The 20,890-nt window shown below is 35.8% G+C and overlaps 1 protein-coding gene across 10 annotated transcripts in view; it reads right to left on the bottom strand.

Moving 5' to 3' along the window:
• The window catches only part of PCDH9 (protocadherin 9), a 673,415-nt gene that overhangs the window by 452,516 nt on the left and 200,009 nt on the right, over positions 1-20,890 (bottom strand). The window contains exon 4 of one of the 10 annotated variants that reach the window (XM_064408624.1): positions 271-297. The exons of the other annotated variants lie outside the window; for them this stretch is intronic. Coding sequence (XP_064264694.1) covers positions 286-297 — 12 coding nt within the window. The 3' untranslated portion in view covers positions 271-285. Of the gene's footprint in view, positions 1-270; positions 298-20,890 lie in introns of those variants that run through there. 10 annotated transcript variants of the gene reach the window in all.

The raw sequence follows: 20,890 nt of genomic DNA, 5'->3' as shown, positions 1-20,890 counted from the left end.
AGATAAGGGCCTGCATCCTTCTTTTACCTAAGGAAATTGAACAGTTTAAGACATTTGTCATACTCCTGTGACCTCATAAATCTTATGTGAAACTCATTAGCCAATAACATTAGCAGTCAGTTAATTACAGCATGTTTGAATTCCGTTGGTCTAAAATTTACAGCATAGAGTCTTAGAGTCCTACATTTAAGGCAGAAGAGAGAGTTTTGTTCCACTGTTCAGTGCTGTAGATCTCATTGTTCATAAAAAGCATTAAACAGTGGCAGCTACTGATGTTTAACCACTTCAGTTTCTGCTCTGTAAGAGAAAACAGAAGCCAACATGAGCTTGTAAGCAAAGCAGTCTCCTACTTTTGTCAAATCAATAAAAATTAACTTTAAATTAAAAATTAACTTTGGTGCTCCAGTTTAAAAATGAATTGTTATTGTCTTTGTAGCACTTCTAGAATAAAAGAGACACATATTCTTTGTGACATTCATCCTGTCTTAGAATTTGAAACTCCAGATAGGTGTCTCCTCATTTAACCTGTAATACAAATCTGTTTTATATTATGTAAAATATAACTCTGATCCAGAAAGGAGAAAAAAACGTGTCAGACCAGAATTTAGTAAGGAATGGACTACGTACATTATCCTGCTCTTTGAAGAAAACTTCTGTTTGCCAAGATACAGGCAAAACACTTGTAAAGGTTGTAAACAACATATATATTGCCTTCTGCACTTCCATAGCAGAGAATTTAATTTATCCTCTGAGAAATAAGGTCAGGTATATTTAAATAAAAAACTGCAACAACAACAAAATTAAAACAAAACAAAACTAAACTAAACTAAACAACAAAAACCAGGTGCTTTAACTATTCAGCACTTTACAGAAGATGAACTATTGGTCTTAAAAATATACAGATTTCTTTCTAACCAGAACTTGAGATTACTTACCTGTAAAAAAAAAAAAAAACATAGAAAAAAAGGGTCACTGAAATAGAGGGAGCAGGTAGAGAATTAGAGGTAGGAGACTGCTTGCAGAAAACATTCTAGGATAACCTTCCTCTTGTCTAGATATTTTTAACCCTTAGCTAGTGTAGATTATAAGTTACACTGCTGCAGATGGTTCATTTATGCAGACCATTTGAAAATATCATAATTAGGCAATTTCTCCTGATGGGCTGCTGAACCCTATACACTTTCAGAATCCAGGTGTTTAATTTGACTCCTTGGGCAGAAATTCTGTCAACATGTTCAGATCTGAGATGTGAGGGAATGACCAGGGATGGTCTTTAAGCAGTAACACTCTTAGATATCTGTAGAAGATGGCATTTATGGGAGGATTGGGTGACAGATAGTAGATGTTGCAATTTTGCAAATTCAGTAATATTTGGTACTGCTTGGTAGGTGGGTGGTTGCATTTCAAATTTAAGTTTAATCTAAACACTGTTTGCAATACACGCTTCCTAGATATGGAGAGACCGAGGAAAATACATTTTTTTTGCTTGTTTCTTTATGTGCAACATATTTTTCCTAGTATGAGGTAGCAGAAATGTTTAGATAGTAACACCTATTCCCCATATAAAAAGTTAAATTTTTCAGACTAACTAATTAAGAACAGTTTGAGCAGAACTGTTTTACAAGAGATGTAAAATGTAAGTGAAATAATTGTTTTGCTAAAATTAAAAAATATTTGTGATGATCATTACATAAAAAAACACACAGTGGATGTATTTTAGAGACAAAATCGGACGAAAAATCATCTTGAATGACTAAGATGATAAAGTTATGAATATACTGATTTTTTAAGATTCAGGAATAAATCTTAACTGACATCTTAATGAAAAGTTCTTATACTGTGCAGTATATCTGCTTGTTCAAAAGGAACTCAGTATGTGAGGATAAGAAAAGCAATAAAGAAGGTTTAGAGATTAAAGCCCACCACTTTACAGGTCTGGAATATTTATCTACTTATTCTATTTTTAATTCATCTGACCATCTTCCCTCTGTCTGGCCCATTTGGCATACACATTTTGTCTGACCTTACTGTCTGAAGATCATCTCAAAATGACAACAGAGAACACAGCATGATATGCAGTATGCATCTTCAAGCTTGCCACACTTAGAAGAAAACAAAATAAATAAATAGTCACATGAGTCAAGATCTTCTCCCAATTACTTTTAAAGAAGGAAAGAATAGAACAGAGGCATTTTCTATGTCTCATTAGAGAACCCCATAAATAAAAAAATACCTGCTTATGTCACACCAATACATGACTATTTTATTTTCTTATAAATGAACTGCTTGCCTAAGGATAAGATTCTGTGCTAGCAACATGCACAGACCATTACACCTCTACAAAGCCAAGGAAGATGTTATTTTTTAAAAATCCAGTATATCTACAATATAGTTATACTAATACTAATACATACTTTGTTACAGAGTTGTTAATAACTGCCTGTAATAGTTTCACTGATGTTCATTTAAAATCTGCTTCCACCTGTCAGTAAAAAAACCCAAAACCTTTTAACAGTGATACTATATGAAAGTGTATTTTTTATCAATATAAAGTTAAAAAGTCATTCTTGGAAAAAATTACTACCCTTGCCTGTTTTACTGCTGTCTATAGTTGCTATTTGCTGTACTTAGGACTTTAAAAAGAGAATTCTGCTCTACAGCAAGAAGGATGCTGTGATTACCCATGGGTTGCAGCACACTGCTTAAAAAAGAACTACTTATTTCAATATGGAACCAGGAGAAATTCATCATTTGTTTAGACAATGCTGATGCTTGAGTAAGGACATTGTTTGGTTTAGCTTTACTATTTCAATAGCAATTTCGGTATTTACTACAGATTATCTCACCTTTGAATAACTGACTTAATTTCCTCTTTTAAGTTGGTTAATCTTTTATATAGACATACTGCTTGTTTTAAATAGGTTTATTTTTATTTTCTTTTTTTTTCCTAATAAACAGGTAAAACTCATCTTGGTCATATCTCTCAGACTTTCTTAAAAAGAAAAACAAAATAAAGGGAGGTAATTCACTCATGTATCAGTTTAACACAGTTTAACATACAACATTAGAATACAAATTGAATGTGTACACATATGGATCTTAATTGTTCTAGCAGATTATCAAATGGTTCCTTTACAGCTGTTGAAGAAATAAAGTAAATTAGCCACTAAGCTTCATCTGAACAGCCACAATAAGTTTTCCCTCTCACATCTGCCTCCTATTGTAAGTCATTCTCTTTTTTAAGGTCTGATCTTCCCAGCCAGAGAGCTTGCAGAGATTATCAAACATGGCACAGGTGATTTCTAAAACATCCCTGTAGCTACTGACAACCATTTCCCATCTGAGGACTTCTCACTACCCAAATTTTCAGTTTCCTCTGGAGTACACTTTCCTAATCAATTCTCATATCCCTATTTAAACTTGCCATCTCACTCTACGCTACTAAAAAGCTGTACTGTTCCCACCCAGGCAGTAGTACTGGAGCACAGGTAACTGAAAATATGGAATCACACACTCTTCTCATACAAAGGCAGAAAGCTTCACTGATCAGCTCAAAATCTGACTCCAACTTTCTCTGGAGTTTTACTACTGTTTCAGAGCGAGGTGATCCATGACACATCTCCTAAAATATTACATTGTACCCCTTTAAGCATTTCACTTTGTAACAACTGGGTTTTTGTTTTTTTTTCTTTTTCTCTCAAGCCAAAATTTGCAGGTTATTCTGCCATATGTAGCTTTGTAAAGACACAAAAAAACTTGCCTGCACTTACAACCTTTTTTTTTTATATCACAATTTTCAAGAACCTGTTTCCAAAATATGCATAACTGGGCACTGATGACTGTGGTGGGGAGACCCTGACTGTACACCAGGTAAGTACCCAAACTCTATCACTCTGTTTCTCAGTGGGATTAGGGAAGAAAATAAGAAACTCAATCTTAGCCAAGTCCGATACCATGACTTTTGAGGAAAATCAGAATGTCTTGCTATGCTGCTTCAGAAAGCATAATAAAACTAAGCCTGCCCATTTATGCAAGTAACATGCTATGTAGCCAAATATAATGCAAACCAAAATTTTTAAAAAAGAAAGGAAGAAAAAAAAATCAGCAATCTATCCAAGCACAATTTGACTAAAACAAGAGTTATTCTATAGCACAGTCAGAGATCACAGACATGAAAGCAGTTTTATTCTGATCAATATTGATATGGTTCACAGAATCACAGAAGAAAGCAGTCAACCAGAGTCTACTATTGGCCAAAGAAATCCAACCTCCAGGGCTGTGATCCTATCATGTTTGAGACCCAGACAGGACCAAAATATTATTTCCTCACAAATTAATCATTGCCTTTCTCAAAGCTGCCTTCTAAGGAAAGGAGTGGATGAATTAGCAAGAGGACTAACTTCAGGTGGTCCTTTACAGAGCAGACACATGTAAATATCAGTGCTTTGAACAACAGTGCCCATCACCTGCCTTTTCATAAACACAGATCTCCTATTTGTCAATAAAACTGTGATCAATTACAGAAAAGGCATCTGCTCTATATATTGGTCATTGGGTTGAAATACACCTGGGCAAGGTTTTTAAATTTGCATTATCTAAAGAGTGCACTGTGACTTTACGCTGAGACACATTTTGTCTTTAACAAGTTGTTATAGTAAAGGAGCTTCATGGGAATTAGTCTGTCTTATTTTTTAAAAAATACAGATGCTAATGACATTTACCAAAGAATTAAAATTTCACATCATAGGCAATTTTTCATATATCTGGAGTCATTCCTTCACCATTTATAGAAAAAACAGATCACTATATAGAGACAATAAGTTATAATCAGAAAAAAAAAACCCAAACCAAGCCAAACAGCAACAAAACCCCTCAACAATCAATCAACCAACCAACCAAACCACTACAAAACAAAAGAAAAACCCAAACAAACAAACCCTTTCCCAAAAAAAAAAAAAAAAAAAAAAAAAGTGGGACAAAAAAAAGTGGGACAAATGAAAACTCTTTTATTTTCTAGGCTCTGCTAAAATCTATAGGATTCCACCTCTCTGGGCCTGTTTCCAGTCACTTTACTGGAGTCCAGCTTGACTCAAGGATAATGCACATCATTGTGCAAGGTGGTGTTCAGAAAACGGAATACAGGAAGGCACTGCTTCTTCTCTCAGACCACATTTTCAGAGGCACATCACATAGAAAAAAGGCTCTTGAGCTCTGCTAGCAGTAGAAACCTCAGGTTTAATGCTCAACAAAAGATAGCACAGTCTATGTAACTTTTATTGCCACCAGGTGTGGCACACTCCCAAGATGAACAACTGATGCTAATTCAGGCAGCATTATCTCAGCAATTTTGCCATATTTTCCTACTCCACTTTCAAGATAAAGTCTCAAGCCATCTCTGAGGTAGACTGTACAGGCAGAGGAAGGCTGTTTCTGATTGCTTTCCCACAAGAAATTTGTTCTTCAAGGAAAAAGATGGTTTCTCAAGGGAATTTGTGAGCATAGTACCATACTCTGTCCTGTATGGGTACCCTGTATCTACCAGGAAAGCCTGACTTGCTACAGTCTTGATCATTGTGTAGTGATCCATACCTGGAAAAATAAGCATAAAATTATGTTTTCTTCTAGTTCAGAAGCATTTCTACACTTATTTTACACCACGGTAAACAATTACACACTTTGCAAGACAGCGAAAGGTGTGAAAGGCATTCCTTTTTACCTTTCCTTCACTGTTTCTCAGCAGAATGAAAGTATAAAAATTATGCCTGCAGCAAGAATCACTTATCTCTATCCAAGAATTTCAAAGCATTTTTCAAACAACCAATTCCGTCTACCTTCACTCAAAACAAAAAAAAAACCCACCCTATATTAGGATATAGTCAAGCAAAGCAAGCCACAAAAAGAGTTCCCTAAGGTCAAGGACAAATCAACTGAAGAAATTCCTCTGTCTTCAACAGACCTTATTCCCAATTCCCCTGCCCAAGCCCTTATGTCACACCTGCACTTTGTAAGGCCATTATCCACAAAGTCCCTAATTAATTTTTCTATCTATTGAGGTTGCTCCATCTCTCCTTTTCCTTTTCTGCAGGCCATAGAAAGGACTCACTAATCCTCCTCTCATATAAATGCCTGTTTTTTCTGACATGCTGATGTTCATGTAGATGTGAGTTTGTACTTCTTCTCTTTTCCTCACAGTGGGTGAAGCTTAAGTTATCTTTATGTTGAATGACAGGATAAACACAAAAGCAGAAAGAAATGAACAAGATAAAAAAGAACAAGATAAGCAACAGCAAGAAGTTTCACAAATCTCCTCAGCTGATGATGCTGGGCTGTGACAAATCAGGCTCATACAGATTCTGTCATAAGCTAGCAAAAAGACAATACAACTTTTAAAGGTCACCCTTATTTTCAAAACTTGGTATTAAAACAAGATGTTGCCTTTAATTGTATTTTACTGGCCAATAACTGTGTTGTTCTTCCCTTTTTGAAGTGTTGACATGAGTCATGTGCTTGTGAAACACAGTTGCCACTCTTAGGGTAGCTAATTTAATAAAAATACAAGCAACAGTTAAGAAAGCAGCAGCATTTCTGTTATGATATGGTTCCATTTATCTCTTACAAGGACCAATTGGAACTTTCTTTAAGAAACCAGTCAAAATCTCCAATCCGTTTCAGAGAAAAGGTCATGCTCAGCTTTCAAACAGGCTTGTATTCAGCTACATGTGAATTAAGAATTTACCAATGTACATTTACCCCTGCTGTAGGTGCTTCACCAGCAGGTAATTCTTTTTAAATCACAATAATTGTTATGCTGAAGTATGGCACTGGCTAATCATATCACAGGTTATGTAATTTCATCATAAAAGTCCCCTCTAAGCACAAGGTTTACATGCTTACAAAGTGATTTTAAAAGTGTAATTCCAATGTTGTAGCAGTAAGTGCAGACTAAAAAAGGTTCAAGTATTTCCTGTATGTCCCATGGTAGCTCATCTTAGAGTTTACTCCTCTAAGACACTTAAGCAGACAACCATTTTTATTTTCTCAATGCCATTTATTGCAGTAAATTAGTGCTTGCTTATCATAACTCTTCCATGTGCATTATGAAGATGTGATGATCTATGTCCTTAAGTCCCATTTCTCACTTTCACCAGCCTGTCAGCATCAGGAAATTCAAAGCATAGCAATTATGGCAATTAGCATCAAAACCATTTGGCCATGACCCAACTATTTTCTTCAGAAACAATGAACATTACCAAGTCAACACTTTGCGAGAGAGAAAGCTGAGCTGGATCTCGGGATAGCACAATAAAAGTACCATGGTGAGATGTGTGCGCAATCAGCCATACAGGGGCTTAAACTAGAAGTGGTCTTATTATGCAAACAGCAGTCTCTGGTATGCAAATAAACACAAACAAAGCACAACACGGGACTCTTGAATAATACCAGCTGCTGCTGGCAGTCAAGAAATAATTTCTTACAATCACTTAAAAATAAACAAGACACACACACCCATTCTAAACATGATTGTCATATATTCACCTAAAGTGATCAAAGGATATGACAGTAATGCTTTTAAAATTCAAAAGTCTACAACAACTTGTGGCTCTCTAATAGCACACATTCTAGTTAATCTACCTGCCTTGCCACTGGGCCATCACCACTGACACAGCTATATAGGGTTTCAGGCTTTCATTAGGGTTGAAGAATTTCATTGCACAAACCAGTTTACAAAAGCAGAGTAACCTGATATACATAGGAGTAAACTCGAAGCAAAGGGCAGACCCAAAGGACAAAGGATGGAAAGTGTGGGATTGAGGCATTATTAGTAGCCTTAATTTACTTTTCCCCCTGACCCCCTACTAAAATAAAGAAGAGAGGAATACGTATAGTTTTGAGAACAGCCAGGAGCAAGTACCAAAGAAGACACTCTAAGTCCCCTTTTGTTTTAGAGTTCTGCAGCAGCAATACTGAATCTGCATTACAATGCTTTGCCTGTGGGCAGCAGCAATACCATAGCATACTACTTTAACTATAAATGTTTAATCACTGCCTATGATCTCAGCACAGTCCACCCGTTTCATTTTGTGAGCATGGGCCAAGCTGTGCAGAAATATCCTAAATCAAGGTTTAACAGCATCAGTTAGAAATTATTCTGGCTGTGAATCCTCTTATCTCCTCTTATTCATACTCCCCAGCTCTGAAGGCAGACTGCTTTTCCAGCACAACTGTTTTACCTAAAGATGCACCCCACAATGCAGAGCACGTAGACAAGCAAATTAACTCCCAGTCACATTAATGTTATCTAGACTTCAGTGATATCCATACTCCTACAAGCTACAAAGCCAGCTGTCTGCTTTCTCTGAAGCTTAAAAGTCATAGTAAGACCCAGAAAAACTGAGAAAATGAGGCTGATCAATTTCATTGCAATAATGCTGCTTTGCATAAAAAGGGGGCTTTCTGGTAAGTAAAAAAGAGATTCCCTTATCCACTGGAAGAAAAGGAAAAAACTGGAAACAAGGTAGGATATAATGGGAAGGTCCATTATATGATATGTTAAACTAAATATTCAGACCCCTGGGGCATAAATATGTAACAAACTGACATTCAACATCCTGTAGGCTAATTATGAGCAACTGCACTAGAAATCCTGAGTGAACTATTCACCTTCTGCATTGACAGAAATGCACTGGCATAACCTGACTTTAATAAAGGATTGATATCTCCACCATCAGGTTTTAATGAATTCTGATTTGATATTAGTAACAGCTTGCCCCATATTAGTGTACTGGTGATGGCCTCCTACAGTTTCTCTTTGAAAATAAAATTAAATTAGGATAACAGAATCAAATAACATAATGTCATAGAATAACAGATTTTGTAAACTCTAGTGAATAATCTAAAAAACTGGTCATTTGTAAACTGATCTAGAAGAAGTGCATAGGACATTAACACAAGGAAAATTCTGTGGCTCAGAAGGTAAATAATTAACTCTGAGCCTGTGAAATTTGTGCTGGGGATTAATGTGTATCTATATTTTAGACAGTTTACTGGATTTGCAAAATATAACAGAAGTACATAACCCTTCACAAGGTAAGGCTATTTTCTCAGTACTTCAGTGGATGATTCTCCTGTGCATGTGTGCATTTTGTGCAGTTCCTTTAGCAGTCATGTAGTTGTTTTCCCTGACTTTGGATGACATACCTCTGAGCAACCATTGCCTGATATTTGGAAAATTACTGCATCGTGAAGCCCCATTGCTTCACCTGAGGCTACAATCTACTTTTCAGAACTTTTTAGTTCTAGTTTGCTGTACTAAAAGTTTCAGCAACTTTTAGTTGCTCCCACAAACATGTACCACAGATCTGATCAGCTGCTTTCCCACAAGAAGCTGCTTCGTTCTAATGAATGTTTTGTGATTCTTTGCTTTGTTTTCCACTCTAGCAAAATGGAACTGCAAGAGGTTGTACTAGTAGAGGATACAATTACCCCTTCTCCAAACCAACAAGAGAAAGTCACTCAGGCATCTTGTATGTAGAATTGCTATCTTCATTTAAACATGTTCAATACATTACAGGCTTTGTATTGGTTTGTTCCACTAATTTTTTATCTTATATTCCACAAAACAGTTTGAGATTTATATATTGTCCTTTGTCTATTGCTTTAGTAATATCTACCTTCCCTTTAAAATTAAAAAAACCCCAAAACAACAAAAATACCACCACAAAAAAACAAGCAATAAAAAACCACCCACATCCCCTGATTAGATACAGGCCTTTTTACTTGTCATTTTCAAAGATTAAAAAAAAAATTAAATCTTTGGGGAGTCAGTAAGAAAAGCTTGCAGGGTTTGTCTGCCTTCAAACATCATGCATCTTGTATAACAGGTCAAGCCTTTAACTTAATTCTACTCTCTGCTCACTGTAAAAAGACAAAATGACAGGGGCCCAGATTCCAGCTCCAAAAAAGACATGCGATGCATTTTGGAAGCCCACTCTTCTCACCTCTCCCCTCCACTGAAAGCAAGGGTCATACCTGTTTTGATATTGTTGTTGTGAAGTGCTCATTAAATTATGGCTCATAGCAGGGGGCAAGAATACTTTTGACTAAATCTGTTAGCCAGCCTCCTGCAGTGACTCTCCTCTGGATTCCCCAGCAGGCATCTCTTTGATGTGCTTATAATAAATGGAATACAACTGGGAGAAATCAGAAAGGGCAATGTTGACAACTGTCATAGCAGGTTACAGCTTGAATGGCAACAGAGCAGAAGGTCTCTCTCTCTGTTGCTCTCGTACCTCAGATCTCCTTAGCATCATTTCTGGTAGGCATCCAATCTCCATTAGCAAGAGTTTCTGGAAAATTGCATTTCTCCCTAAATTCTCTCTCTCTGCTGTAAATGTAATGCATTGTTCCAGTCCACCAAGTCTTCTAGATTAAATGGTTTTGCAACTCTAACAGCATATCCACCATGATAGGCAAAGTGCCAAAATATAATTGGTGATACATAACAGAAATTACAAGCAATATTAATAGAGGATATATTTCAAGAAAAGGACTGTTTTCATTCCAGAAGCATTTTTACGCCATTAGGTAAAGGGCAAAAAAGTTAATGCTACTAAATATGGTATAATTCCTCAGCAACCATTTTTATCTGATGAATGCTATATATTTATGTCATACTGCAAATTGCCTCATAAATTATCTCATTTTGTCAGCACTAGAAAATTTGGAATATATGACAACTTTAAAATATTGACTAATAGCTGATAGTTTTGCATACTGCTTCATATATTGTGAAAGCACATGCTTTTTTAAATAAAACATTTTATGCATTAAAATACACATCCAGACTAATTTAATTGGTAACAGTAACTGTAAATTCCCATCAAGATGGGAAAATTATATCTCATCCCTGTTCTAAGTTCAATATCTAATAATGTTTTCAGCTCTTATTAACATGTTCCTTTGCAATATCGACCTTTAAGATGAAGGCCTAAAACCCTTAAAGGCTTAAAACCCAAAAACAGTTAAGACACATAATAAAAGATGTTTAAGGGCTAAATACAAAAATTAAGGATATCAAAGAAAGAAAAGTTAAAGAAAAACAGATTTCACACACACACCTCCCACCCCACCCCCCCACTGCCACACACACAGTCTAATGAGATGGAAGGAAAAAGGTGCTTGATTTGATATTTCACTTTTTCAAATCAGTCTAGAAAATTCCTGTTATAGCTGAGGCTGATGCTACACAATCCAATTGGCTTTTAGGAATCCTAATTTCTATGGTCCCATGAAAAATACCCTCCACATTAGTAGGAATTAGAGCCTTTTCCAATTGAAGGATGCCAAAATGTAAGTTAATACTGAGCAATAGCTGATCATTGTGTTCTTGTTCTGAATGACAATTTGGTGCATGTGTGAGACAAGCCTGAGGCCTAACCACGACTTCCCACAGAGAGAGGAGGAACAGGCAGCATGGTATAAGCCTCACAGCAACACTTTCAAGTTCTGTATTTCAAAAATAAACCTCAGACTGTATGTGGCAGAGAGGACACAGGGACAGAAGGAATTAACCCTCCAAAGAACAATGTTAAGTTTTCACTTTTCAAAATCTTTCTGAAATTAATAATTTATAGAGTAAGCAAAGAGCAAGGATAAAGTATTCATAAACAAAAACATACTAGTGATGAAATCACAGCACTGTTAAACTGCATAAGGGCTTATGCCGAACTTGGAGAGTAAAAGCAGTTTCAATAATTTCCACAAGAATGAATAATGACAAACTATCTAGGGATTCAATTTTACTCAACATATGCAAACATAGAGAAGATTATATTCTTGGACATTGAAGAAATCATTTGAAATGAGATGTCAAATATTCTTTGAAGTCACTCCTGTTAATGCCCATTGGGTTATTGTTACTGGCCTTAAAAGCTAACTGTCATACTATTTAATTGGAAATTCCAAGCTAATCTAAGTTTTCATAGCATGTTCCTGTCCATCAAACCAGTGTAATAGCTATTTTAAGCTTTTCCATGGTTGGGAGATCACTGATGCTGAAAAAATCACTTCAGTGAAATATTTGTGTAATTAATTCTCAAAAGTGACCAAAACAACACCAAAAAAGGTACAAAATACAATTATAAAGCAATGGTATTTCTCATCATGACTAGTAACCAGGGATTAGAACTTCTATATGTTGCATAGATTCTCAGTATGCACCGAAAGACCTCTCCTCCATGCCCACAATTCCATCTCCAGCTTTCTATACTGAACAGAGCTACTGACAAGTATTACATACTTGCCAGACTACCAGTTGGAGGCACATCTCAAAATTTTCCACTTGTTTTTAACACAATATTATGCTATGTCAAAAGTTGCCAGAGATAAAATACTCAGTAATAAAATCTATAGAAGTTATTATAAGGAAGAGGAATCGAAAGTCAAAAGATCTCTGACTTGGCATGCAGGTGACATCAGACTCATATACAATTGTCTTTCCAAAACCTGATGCAACAAGACTGCCTCCAGCTTCACTTAGAGCAATAAAGATATGCTGTTTCTCTACCTGCACAACAAAGCATTCCATAAGTATCACTAAGAAAAAAGGCTCAGATTATTTACTCCAGAAAGATGCTAGTCAGGTGAGACACTGCCTACACACACTGTCTCAATGTATGCCCTTGAAAGGCTCTACAAGAAAATAGCCTGCTGAAAAGCTGTTGACTTACAGTGATATTTGTTTTCTAAGCATCTCCCTAAATCTCCTATCCTGTTCCAAAATGTTTTCCTGAAGAAAACAAACAAACAAAAAATTACTAAGATACTCCTTCTATTTTTACTCACCATGAAAAGCAAAATCATACTAGGACTTAGCTGATTTCAGACCTAGCTTTTTTTTTTCCTTGTTCCAGAAGAAAAGAATAAAAAAAGACAACAATTTATATTTTACTATGTGATTCAAATATGACATGAAATGTAGCTTTTCAAAATTCTAAATTTTAGTGATCCTTCTTTTACATAAAAATGCATGTAGCACTGAAGCAGAATCTCAGAACCTAAAATCGGCTACCAGCATAACCTTAGATCAAAAAGTTAGAAAAAAGTCAGCACAAAATAAATTAAAATAATTTTTAAAAATAGCACCAAACCTTAAAAATCTCACGTGATTATGCTTTTAATTTTTTCATTGCATAGGTATAGTCACAGCCACTTTTTTAACAGCTTCAATCGCTTAAGGTTTCAACATTACAAAGAAATTCTAGCAGAAATGATAGCAGAAAGGACTGTCTAAATGCTCCTTTATCAATTTAAGAAGAAAACCTTCCAAAACACCTCCACTGGTCTTTTAAATTAAGGCTGCTGTTTTTCTACTGTAGAATCACAGAATGATTTGGGTTGGGAGGGACCTTAAAGATCATGTATTTCCAACCCCACACCCGTGGGCAGGGACACTTCCCACTAGATCACGCCAGCCTGGCCTTGAACACTTTCAGGGATGGGGCATCCACAGTTTCTCTGGGCAACCTGTTCCAATTCCTCACAACCCCCACAACAAATAATTTCTTCCTAACATTCAATCTAAGCTTACTGTCTTCCAGTGGCACTCAGAATCACAGAAATTCCTGTAAATAAAAGAATAACTCTCAACATGTGTGTGGTAACAAAGATAAAAATAACAGCATTTTAGGAGGAGAAGTTGGAGGAGAGAAAAGAGTAAGGTTGCTTTTTATGGCACAATTATTTGGAAGGTTGTGACTTGTATGAAAATTGAAACAGTTTCTTTAATGTAAGCTAAGGATTGATTTTTCTATAACAAGCACTAGGAATTTTTATAAGCTATTCTTCAATCAAAACTCCCCAAAATTTCAAAATAACAAATCTTAATTTAGCTTTCAAAATCTTGTCTGATTTTAGGAAATCTTCATATCAACATGTACTGAAAAGTATTTAGGTGCCTTTAGCTGAGCAACTTTGTGATTCATGTAAGGTAAAGAGTTTGCTGTTGGATTTGTTCTTTTCCAATTATCTAAAAAATGTTTCTGCAATTTTGCCTTGTCAGTACGTAGATATCCTGAATTTCGAGTTAGTATGAAATTCATCTCTTGCAAATTATATTTGTGAATACATGACCTCTATGATTTTATGAATATTTACCTCTTAGAGAATGATTTTATGTATTTTAAGTATTTAAGTTCTCTCAAATTAGGTATTAAAGTTCAGCCAAGCTTCTATCAGAAAGATAAATCCAACAGGCAGCTGGATTAGATTGTTCTTGTGGATCCCTTCGAACTCAACCACTCTATTCTGTTTATTTTAGAATGATAGTAGCATTAATAACCATTACTGCACTAATAACACTGATCACTGAGCATACACAATAGGTGCTTATCATAAGATAATCAAGCCCCAATTTTGTATGTCCCAAAACTTAGAAATTGAAGCATACACATATGCTATTTTCAAATAGGAAGAAATATCTTTCAAAATTTAGCTCTGTATTTTTATTAGGCTCTCAGAAAAACATCAAGAATTTATATAATAATCCAAATCCTACTTTACAATATTTCCATTAGTTAAAGTCACTGAAAAAACTTTTGTTCACATTCAGAGGCAAAAGAAAATATGTGTTGAAAATTAAACGTTATATTTGCAGCTACACTGGAAGTTGAAGTGGTTTTTGTACTTTAATAGGTAAAGAAAATACATTTTTATGGTAAAAGGTAAGTGTCCTGGTTTAAAACAACAGTTTTGAAAAAATCTTCTCAGCTGTTGTCAAACCCTGAAAGTATCCACTTTACACAGCTGGGTCAGAACCTTCATTTCAAAAATCATTACTTGTTCCCAGATCTCACCCCAATATTTGATAATTTAGAAACCTAGTTACTAGGTTTTGGGACAACATGCTAGAACTTTGCTTTTCTCTAACTCATTTCTAGGCTGCCTGAATACTCATTTTAGTAACAATATGCACCAACACTGAATACAATGCAGTATTCTATACCAAGCCCTGCGAAGACAGATTAGTGATTTAAAGGTAATACTGCTGTTCTGAAAGGTACAACGTTGTTCTCTGTGCTGTTAGATGTTTATTTGCTTTGCCAGACTTTAGAGACCGAATAATGCACTGGCTGAAATGGCATGAGTTTCATAGTAAGAAGACCTATAAAAATAGTCTAAGGTATAATTTGTAATGCAAGGCATTAAAATTGTATATGTTGCTGTATATAATGCAAATAGACATTAATCTCATTGTGTTTTTATGTGTAAATCCCAAACTGATCAATGGGACACAAATGGAGAAGTGAATATGACTTTGGAAAGGGGGATAAAAAAAAGATTTTTCCTCATACTTATGGAAGAATAAAGCTCTCTGTTTAAAAATAATTGTAATAATTATTCCTACTTTTATTATAGTCAAAAAGACTTTATTTCTCCTTACTGTTTTACAACAGTGAAAAAGGACTTTCTTACTTTTAATAATCTCATTTGAGTAAATTAGAGGATTAACTGAAAACCCAGATAAGATACAGCAAGCTCAATTTGTTTAATAGAAATACTCTTTTTAAAGAATCTTTCTCTCATCTATTTAACAGTGATATACATAAGGAAGAGAAAAAGTAAGAATCACTTTTACTTCATAGATGTGAAATTAATTACAGAGATAAGTGAGCTACCAAGGGTTATTCAAAATCTTTAAAGAAGTTAAGATACTGAACACCAGATCTTGGCTCAGTGCTTTATCACAGAATATCATTTTTGAGTAGCACAGCATCATATCTATTATACAATTAAAAATATGCATACTTACAGCCATCTCTAAATATACAACCTTTTTTTGGGGAAGCAAACAAAAAATCCAACCCACAAGCAAATATCAGCAGAAAGAAGAATATTTTTTCTGTGTAAATCACGAACACATAATCTTTCTTCTCTTGAGAAATTTATGGGCTATCAACACAATTTTGACCACAGTACCATGCATGGAAATTCTTACAAATTAAGTACTATTCAAGAAATCCTACTTGCTTATTCAAGATACTGGATGTAAGCTCTCACTGAGCTTATGGGATGCATTTTAGACACACGGATAGAATCCAAGGGATTAGATACAAAAACTTCATTGGCATGGGAGATACAGAAAGGAAATACTATGCTGTGAAAAGTATACCAATTCATAAAGGGTGAAGCTCACAAAGAAAGGCAAGGCTTCTTTGTCACTCACATTTATGGGAGCTTGAGACATATTTAACTCTGCATCACATTAGTCAGCTGCAGCTCCTTTACTGATCCTCATCACTGGACACACATTCCCTTGGTTGTCCATGACAGGCCTTTTGCTTTCAGCACCACTGTGCACTTGATCTCAGTTTCATAATGGATAAAAAAGACCATGCTAGAATAAGCAAACAAGGTCAGTGATTTCTCTTTGAGCCTTTTATGTGTATACATTGTCTAAGCCCACCAGCTATATAGCAACACAGTATGCTTTCAGATGGATCAAGGGAGAGAGTATCAGTTGCGCTCCAGGATCCCTGTAGATTGGGATGAAATCCATAGGTCAAGGAAAACAAACCTTGGCTGTTCAGAGGCATCTGAGGGGAGTATGCTGTTCCCAGGGGAACTATGCCTAGCAGGCTATAACAAGCAAAGCCTGGTGAGGTATTACTGCTCAGCTACAGTTAAGTTCTCTTTCCAAGTGAAAATACAATAAAAACAACCTCCAAATCCAACCATAAAAATGGCTCACACAGCTAACATCGGACCTGCATTTAGAAATAGTTTTACCCTGCACTTCAATGTTTGGATTAACATGGTCCCTCACCATGGAGGGTTCCTCCATGCCAGGAGGTGTTCAGCACAGGACCTCCTGAATAGGTTTCATTCTTTGACAAGAGCCTCTGCACCCATTTTCAATTACTGCAATTCAGTGTATGACAAGGGGGAAATTGTTAAGAAATTATACTGTCTTCTTATTAGTAGCTACTCCAAAGCATGAAGCTGTAAATTTGAACTTACATCTTCCATGTGGAAGCATGCTGCCTTATCACTGAATCACTACTTTAGCTTCCCTTCTAATTAATTCACTTCTGAGAGTTTGAGAATAAAGATACACATATCGGATACACTGTTTTCTCTTTATTAAGAAAAAGAGATCATGTTTCAGTCTTAATTGTATTTTCCTCAAACAGGAGGAAGAAATACTTCAAACCAAACCTAATCCAAATATCCTTTAACCCTGATATTAAGAGTTCAAAATCCAGGCAAAATATTTTAGTGTTGATTGGTGATCTACTAAAACGGCAACCACAATCTGCCTTCACAAAGACACAGGGGAAAAAAAGTTGAAATTTATATACACAGCAGTTAAAACACAGCTGAAGAATACTAAAATAAGCTAAAATAAAGATTAAGAAAAAAAATTATTTGTTTATCCACCTTAGGCCTTTCTAACTCAAACTTGCTCTTATTATGAAAAGGAATGCATGGTAACATAAAACCATGCAGTACTTCCAGGTGTATGATAGTACAAAGCTTTAGAAATCAGTAGAAAGGAATTTTCTTTCTGAAAGGAACAAAATAGGGTATAGTTTGTATTTTAAGAATGGGTTCATCTTTGTTCTGAGGGAGAATAATGCTGAAGGGAAAACCAAAAGAAACACAACACCCCAAAAAAACCAATCAATCAACCAAACAATCCCCCCAAAAGCCAAACAAACCAAAACCAATCCCTTCTCCCCACAAAAAAAGAATCATGTCTAGCTCTCAGTGTATTGTGAGGTGCAAATCCCTAGAAGACCTATTACTACTGTGGTGTAAACTGTACAACAGTTCCTACCACTCACATTTGATGTGACATGTATCCATTGTATCAGTCCATTAAGGACTGTCCAGTCCAGGAGATTCTAAGTAATTACTTCAGCAAATAGCTGCCACCAAGCTCCCCATGCCTACACTACCAGCAGAAGCAAAACTGGCTCACTTCAAGATAAATGGGGAATTAAGCTGCAGTATTGTCCCCAGTGTGGCCTGCCAAAGTACACAGTTGTTAGACAAGCACTAAGTGGGCAGACAGCTCTGGGGCCCAACACAGTTAGTGGAGAAAAGGAGTGAATGCTGCCTTGGCTCTGAAGAGGACAGAAGGATAGTGACACCAGAAGAGGTTCCATATCCCTAGTTCTGACATCCGATTTCCCTGTGAAAATTAGAAAGCCACAAGTTTTGTGGTCAATGTTTTCCACCAATTCCTGTGTGCAGCCTGCTCACAAACAAGGAATGTAGGCTGGAAAAGCCTACAATGAATTTTTATGACTATTTTAATTACCCTGTCTTCTCCCATTCTCCCCTGCTCCCACAAAAACAGCTGAAAGGAAGCGTGATGTAGGACTGTGGTCCTCTCACCAAAAGGGTAAATGATCGATTTATTCTATTTAGGTAGAACAAACCATAAGTGGTTGCTTTTGTCAGTTCCTACAAGAATGAATAGCTTATTTGAAGGAATATATGCTTTAAAACCCCTGCCAGCCTCTCCTGTACTGTAAAAATACATTAAGTTTCACTGAAGCCAATGAACATCCCATTTACTTAGTGGAAGCTTTGGTTTCTACCACCTTCCTGGAACACTTTCAGCCTGAGATGCCAAAGTGTAGAGAACCATTCCGATCACCACTGACTCAGCCAGGACGAGAGACGGTGTCAGTACACATCCTTTAACAGATGGCTTCTGACTGCTTAAAAAAAATAAGCAAGTAGGCACTTCTGTAGTTGTTTATCTTCTTTTCTCTCTCAGGCCTCATAGATATAAAAGTGGCAGAAGAAAGTGGCAAGATGTCAACACTGTTTGAACACCAAGCAGAAAGAAAGCAGAAAATACAACTTTTTGGTATACTCATCAGTTCAAATGAAAAGCTGAACATTATTTATGAGACGTGTGAGAAACAATCCATTGTACTCAAAAACGATATAAATTCTCTGCTGGTCGATAACCACTATACCCATTCCCTTAGACATGAGAATGACCTGACAGAGCCATAAATTCACAGGTTGTCCATTTTTCACAAAGAAGTTCCCCACCCCAGACAGTCTGCAGTGCACCAGGCATGCCATCGGTGTAAACATTTACTCATTTATTATTTTATGCTGACTGGTTTTCAGCTCCCCAGCAACAGACAGGCAAGTAACAACGGTGACACAACTTGGGCCAGGTTCAAGAACCAAGCACAGGCTAAATGTAGGTTTCAGAAATGGCACAGTGATAGCCCTTCCTATCACACCAATACTCAGGAACTCACAAAATACGGATTTTCTTTTAACACAAAGCCTCACATAAATACATAAGGTTTCAATGTACACATGCATGAAACAAATTCTCTACCTATACGTTTCTTTGAAGGAACCAAACAGAAAACTCAGTCTAAACTTACTGAAAATGTTAAAAATGGCTGGCATTGACCCAAAGTCTTTCTGAAGAGCCTGACTGATAATTAGTACATTTCAGTGATTTGCCCCTTTTGGGGCCTGTGTTCTAATGGGTTTTAGAGCTCGCAAATCAGTGCTAGGATTTGTTCTGTGCATTAACGTGCACAGAGTGCTAAGCTACTTATTTGTAATGATACTGTTCCTGTAGGAAAGCCTGCCTTGATTGTTAATGATACTTGAGGCTCTTAATCTTAAAACAAGGGGGGAGAGAAACTGCAGGGTGTGGCATAGTCGCTACACAGTTTATCATTTCCTGAAAATAAAAACCTCACTTAATTCCATTGATAGCACTCAAAATATTATAATAGGCATTTAATTTCCTAAACAAATTGCGTTTTAAGAAGCTGAAGCAATCTCTTAAATTACACTGTTTTCATTGTTTATCTTTGTTGCTGTTTTTTTTTGTTGTTGTTGTTGTTTTGGGTTTTTTTGGTTGTTCGTTTGCTTTTAAAGCTAGGACCTATTCAAAAGTGATTTATTTGAAAGAATAATTTGAAGAAACTTGCTCTTACTTTTCACTACTCTCACATCATTTTTTTAAAGCACATATATAAAAAAAGGAGAGTTATATCTTATTCCTCTTCAAAATTAAAGACTGCTGTATGATCAGCATTGCACCACTGCCTAATAGTGTACACTGTTGACACATAATTGGTTTATTGACTAAAGTTTTACAACTTTTCCTTCAGACCAAAGTGCCCTTGCTGTGAACTCACCCAAGTAATTATCAGGTTCAATAATCTAAATTATATTAATTAATACAATAATAGATATATATAATAAAAAAGAACAATTACCCTCAAACAAAGTGGAGCTAATGACTTCAGTAAGATTGGTTTTACATACCAAAAAATGCCTAGACAATCAAAACTTTGATTAATAGTAAATAAAATAAAATTTTGCTTTGAACAAGCTATAATAAAATAAACTGGAAGAATAAGTGTAATGCATATTCATATGGTAAAAAATGTTATGACATATAGAGAAAAAAAAGTATGAAATTTAGACTGACTGGTAAAGTATGATAAAATAATATCATGACAGATTTCCCTGTTGCTGTCAACCTCTTATAAATTTCATTCCCACCTTTCAAAATATTTTTTAAATACAAATTGCAGGTGAAAAAAAATTTGGTATGACCTATCCAATTTGGAATTCAAATAGAACGTCAATTTGACAAATTATCTGTAAAACATGAATTTCAATTTTGTCACAATTCAGTTACAATCTTGAGGCTACATGGAAGTTTCAGGAAAGGCTCTGGATCCCTTCTAAGTATCATGCAATTTAACACAGACATATACACACACCTGTGTGACCTGAGCTCAACTCTTCCATGGGATGAATTATCTTTACCTTCTGGAGACAAAATGTCAGCTAATGTAGAAAGTATTATGCCAAAAGAATCTGATGT

Source organism: Passer domesticus, chromosome 2, assembly GCF_036417665.1.
Source record: "Passer domesticus isolate bPasDom1 chromosome 2, bPasDom1.hap1, whole genome shotgun sequence".
Lineage (NCBI taxonomy): Eukaryota > Metazoa > Chordata > Aves > Passeriformes > Passeridae > Passer > Passer domesticus.
Note: the sequence above shows the minus strand (reverse complement) of the source record. Positions and strands in the feature narration are given on the sequence as shown.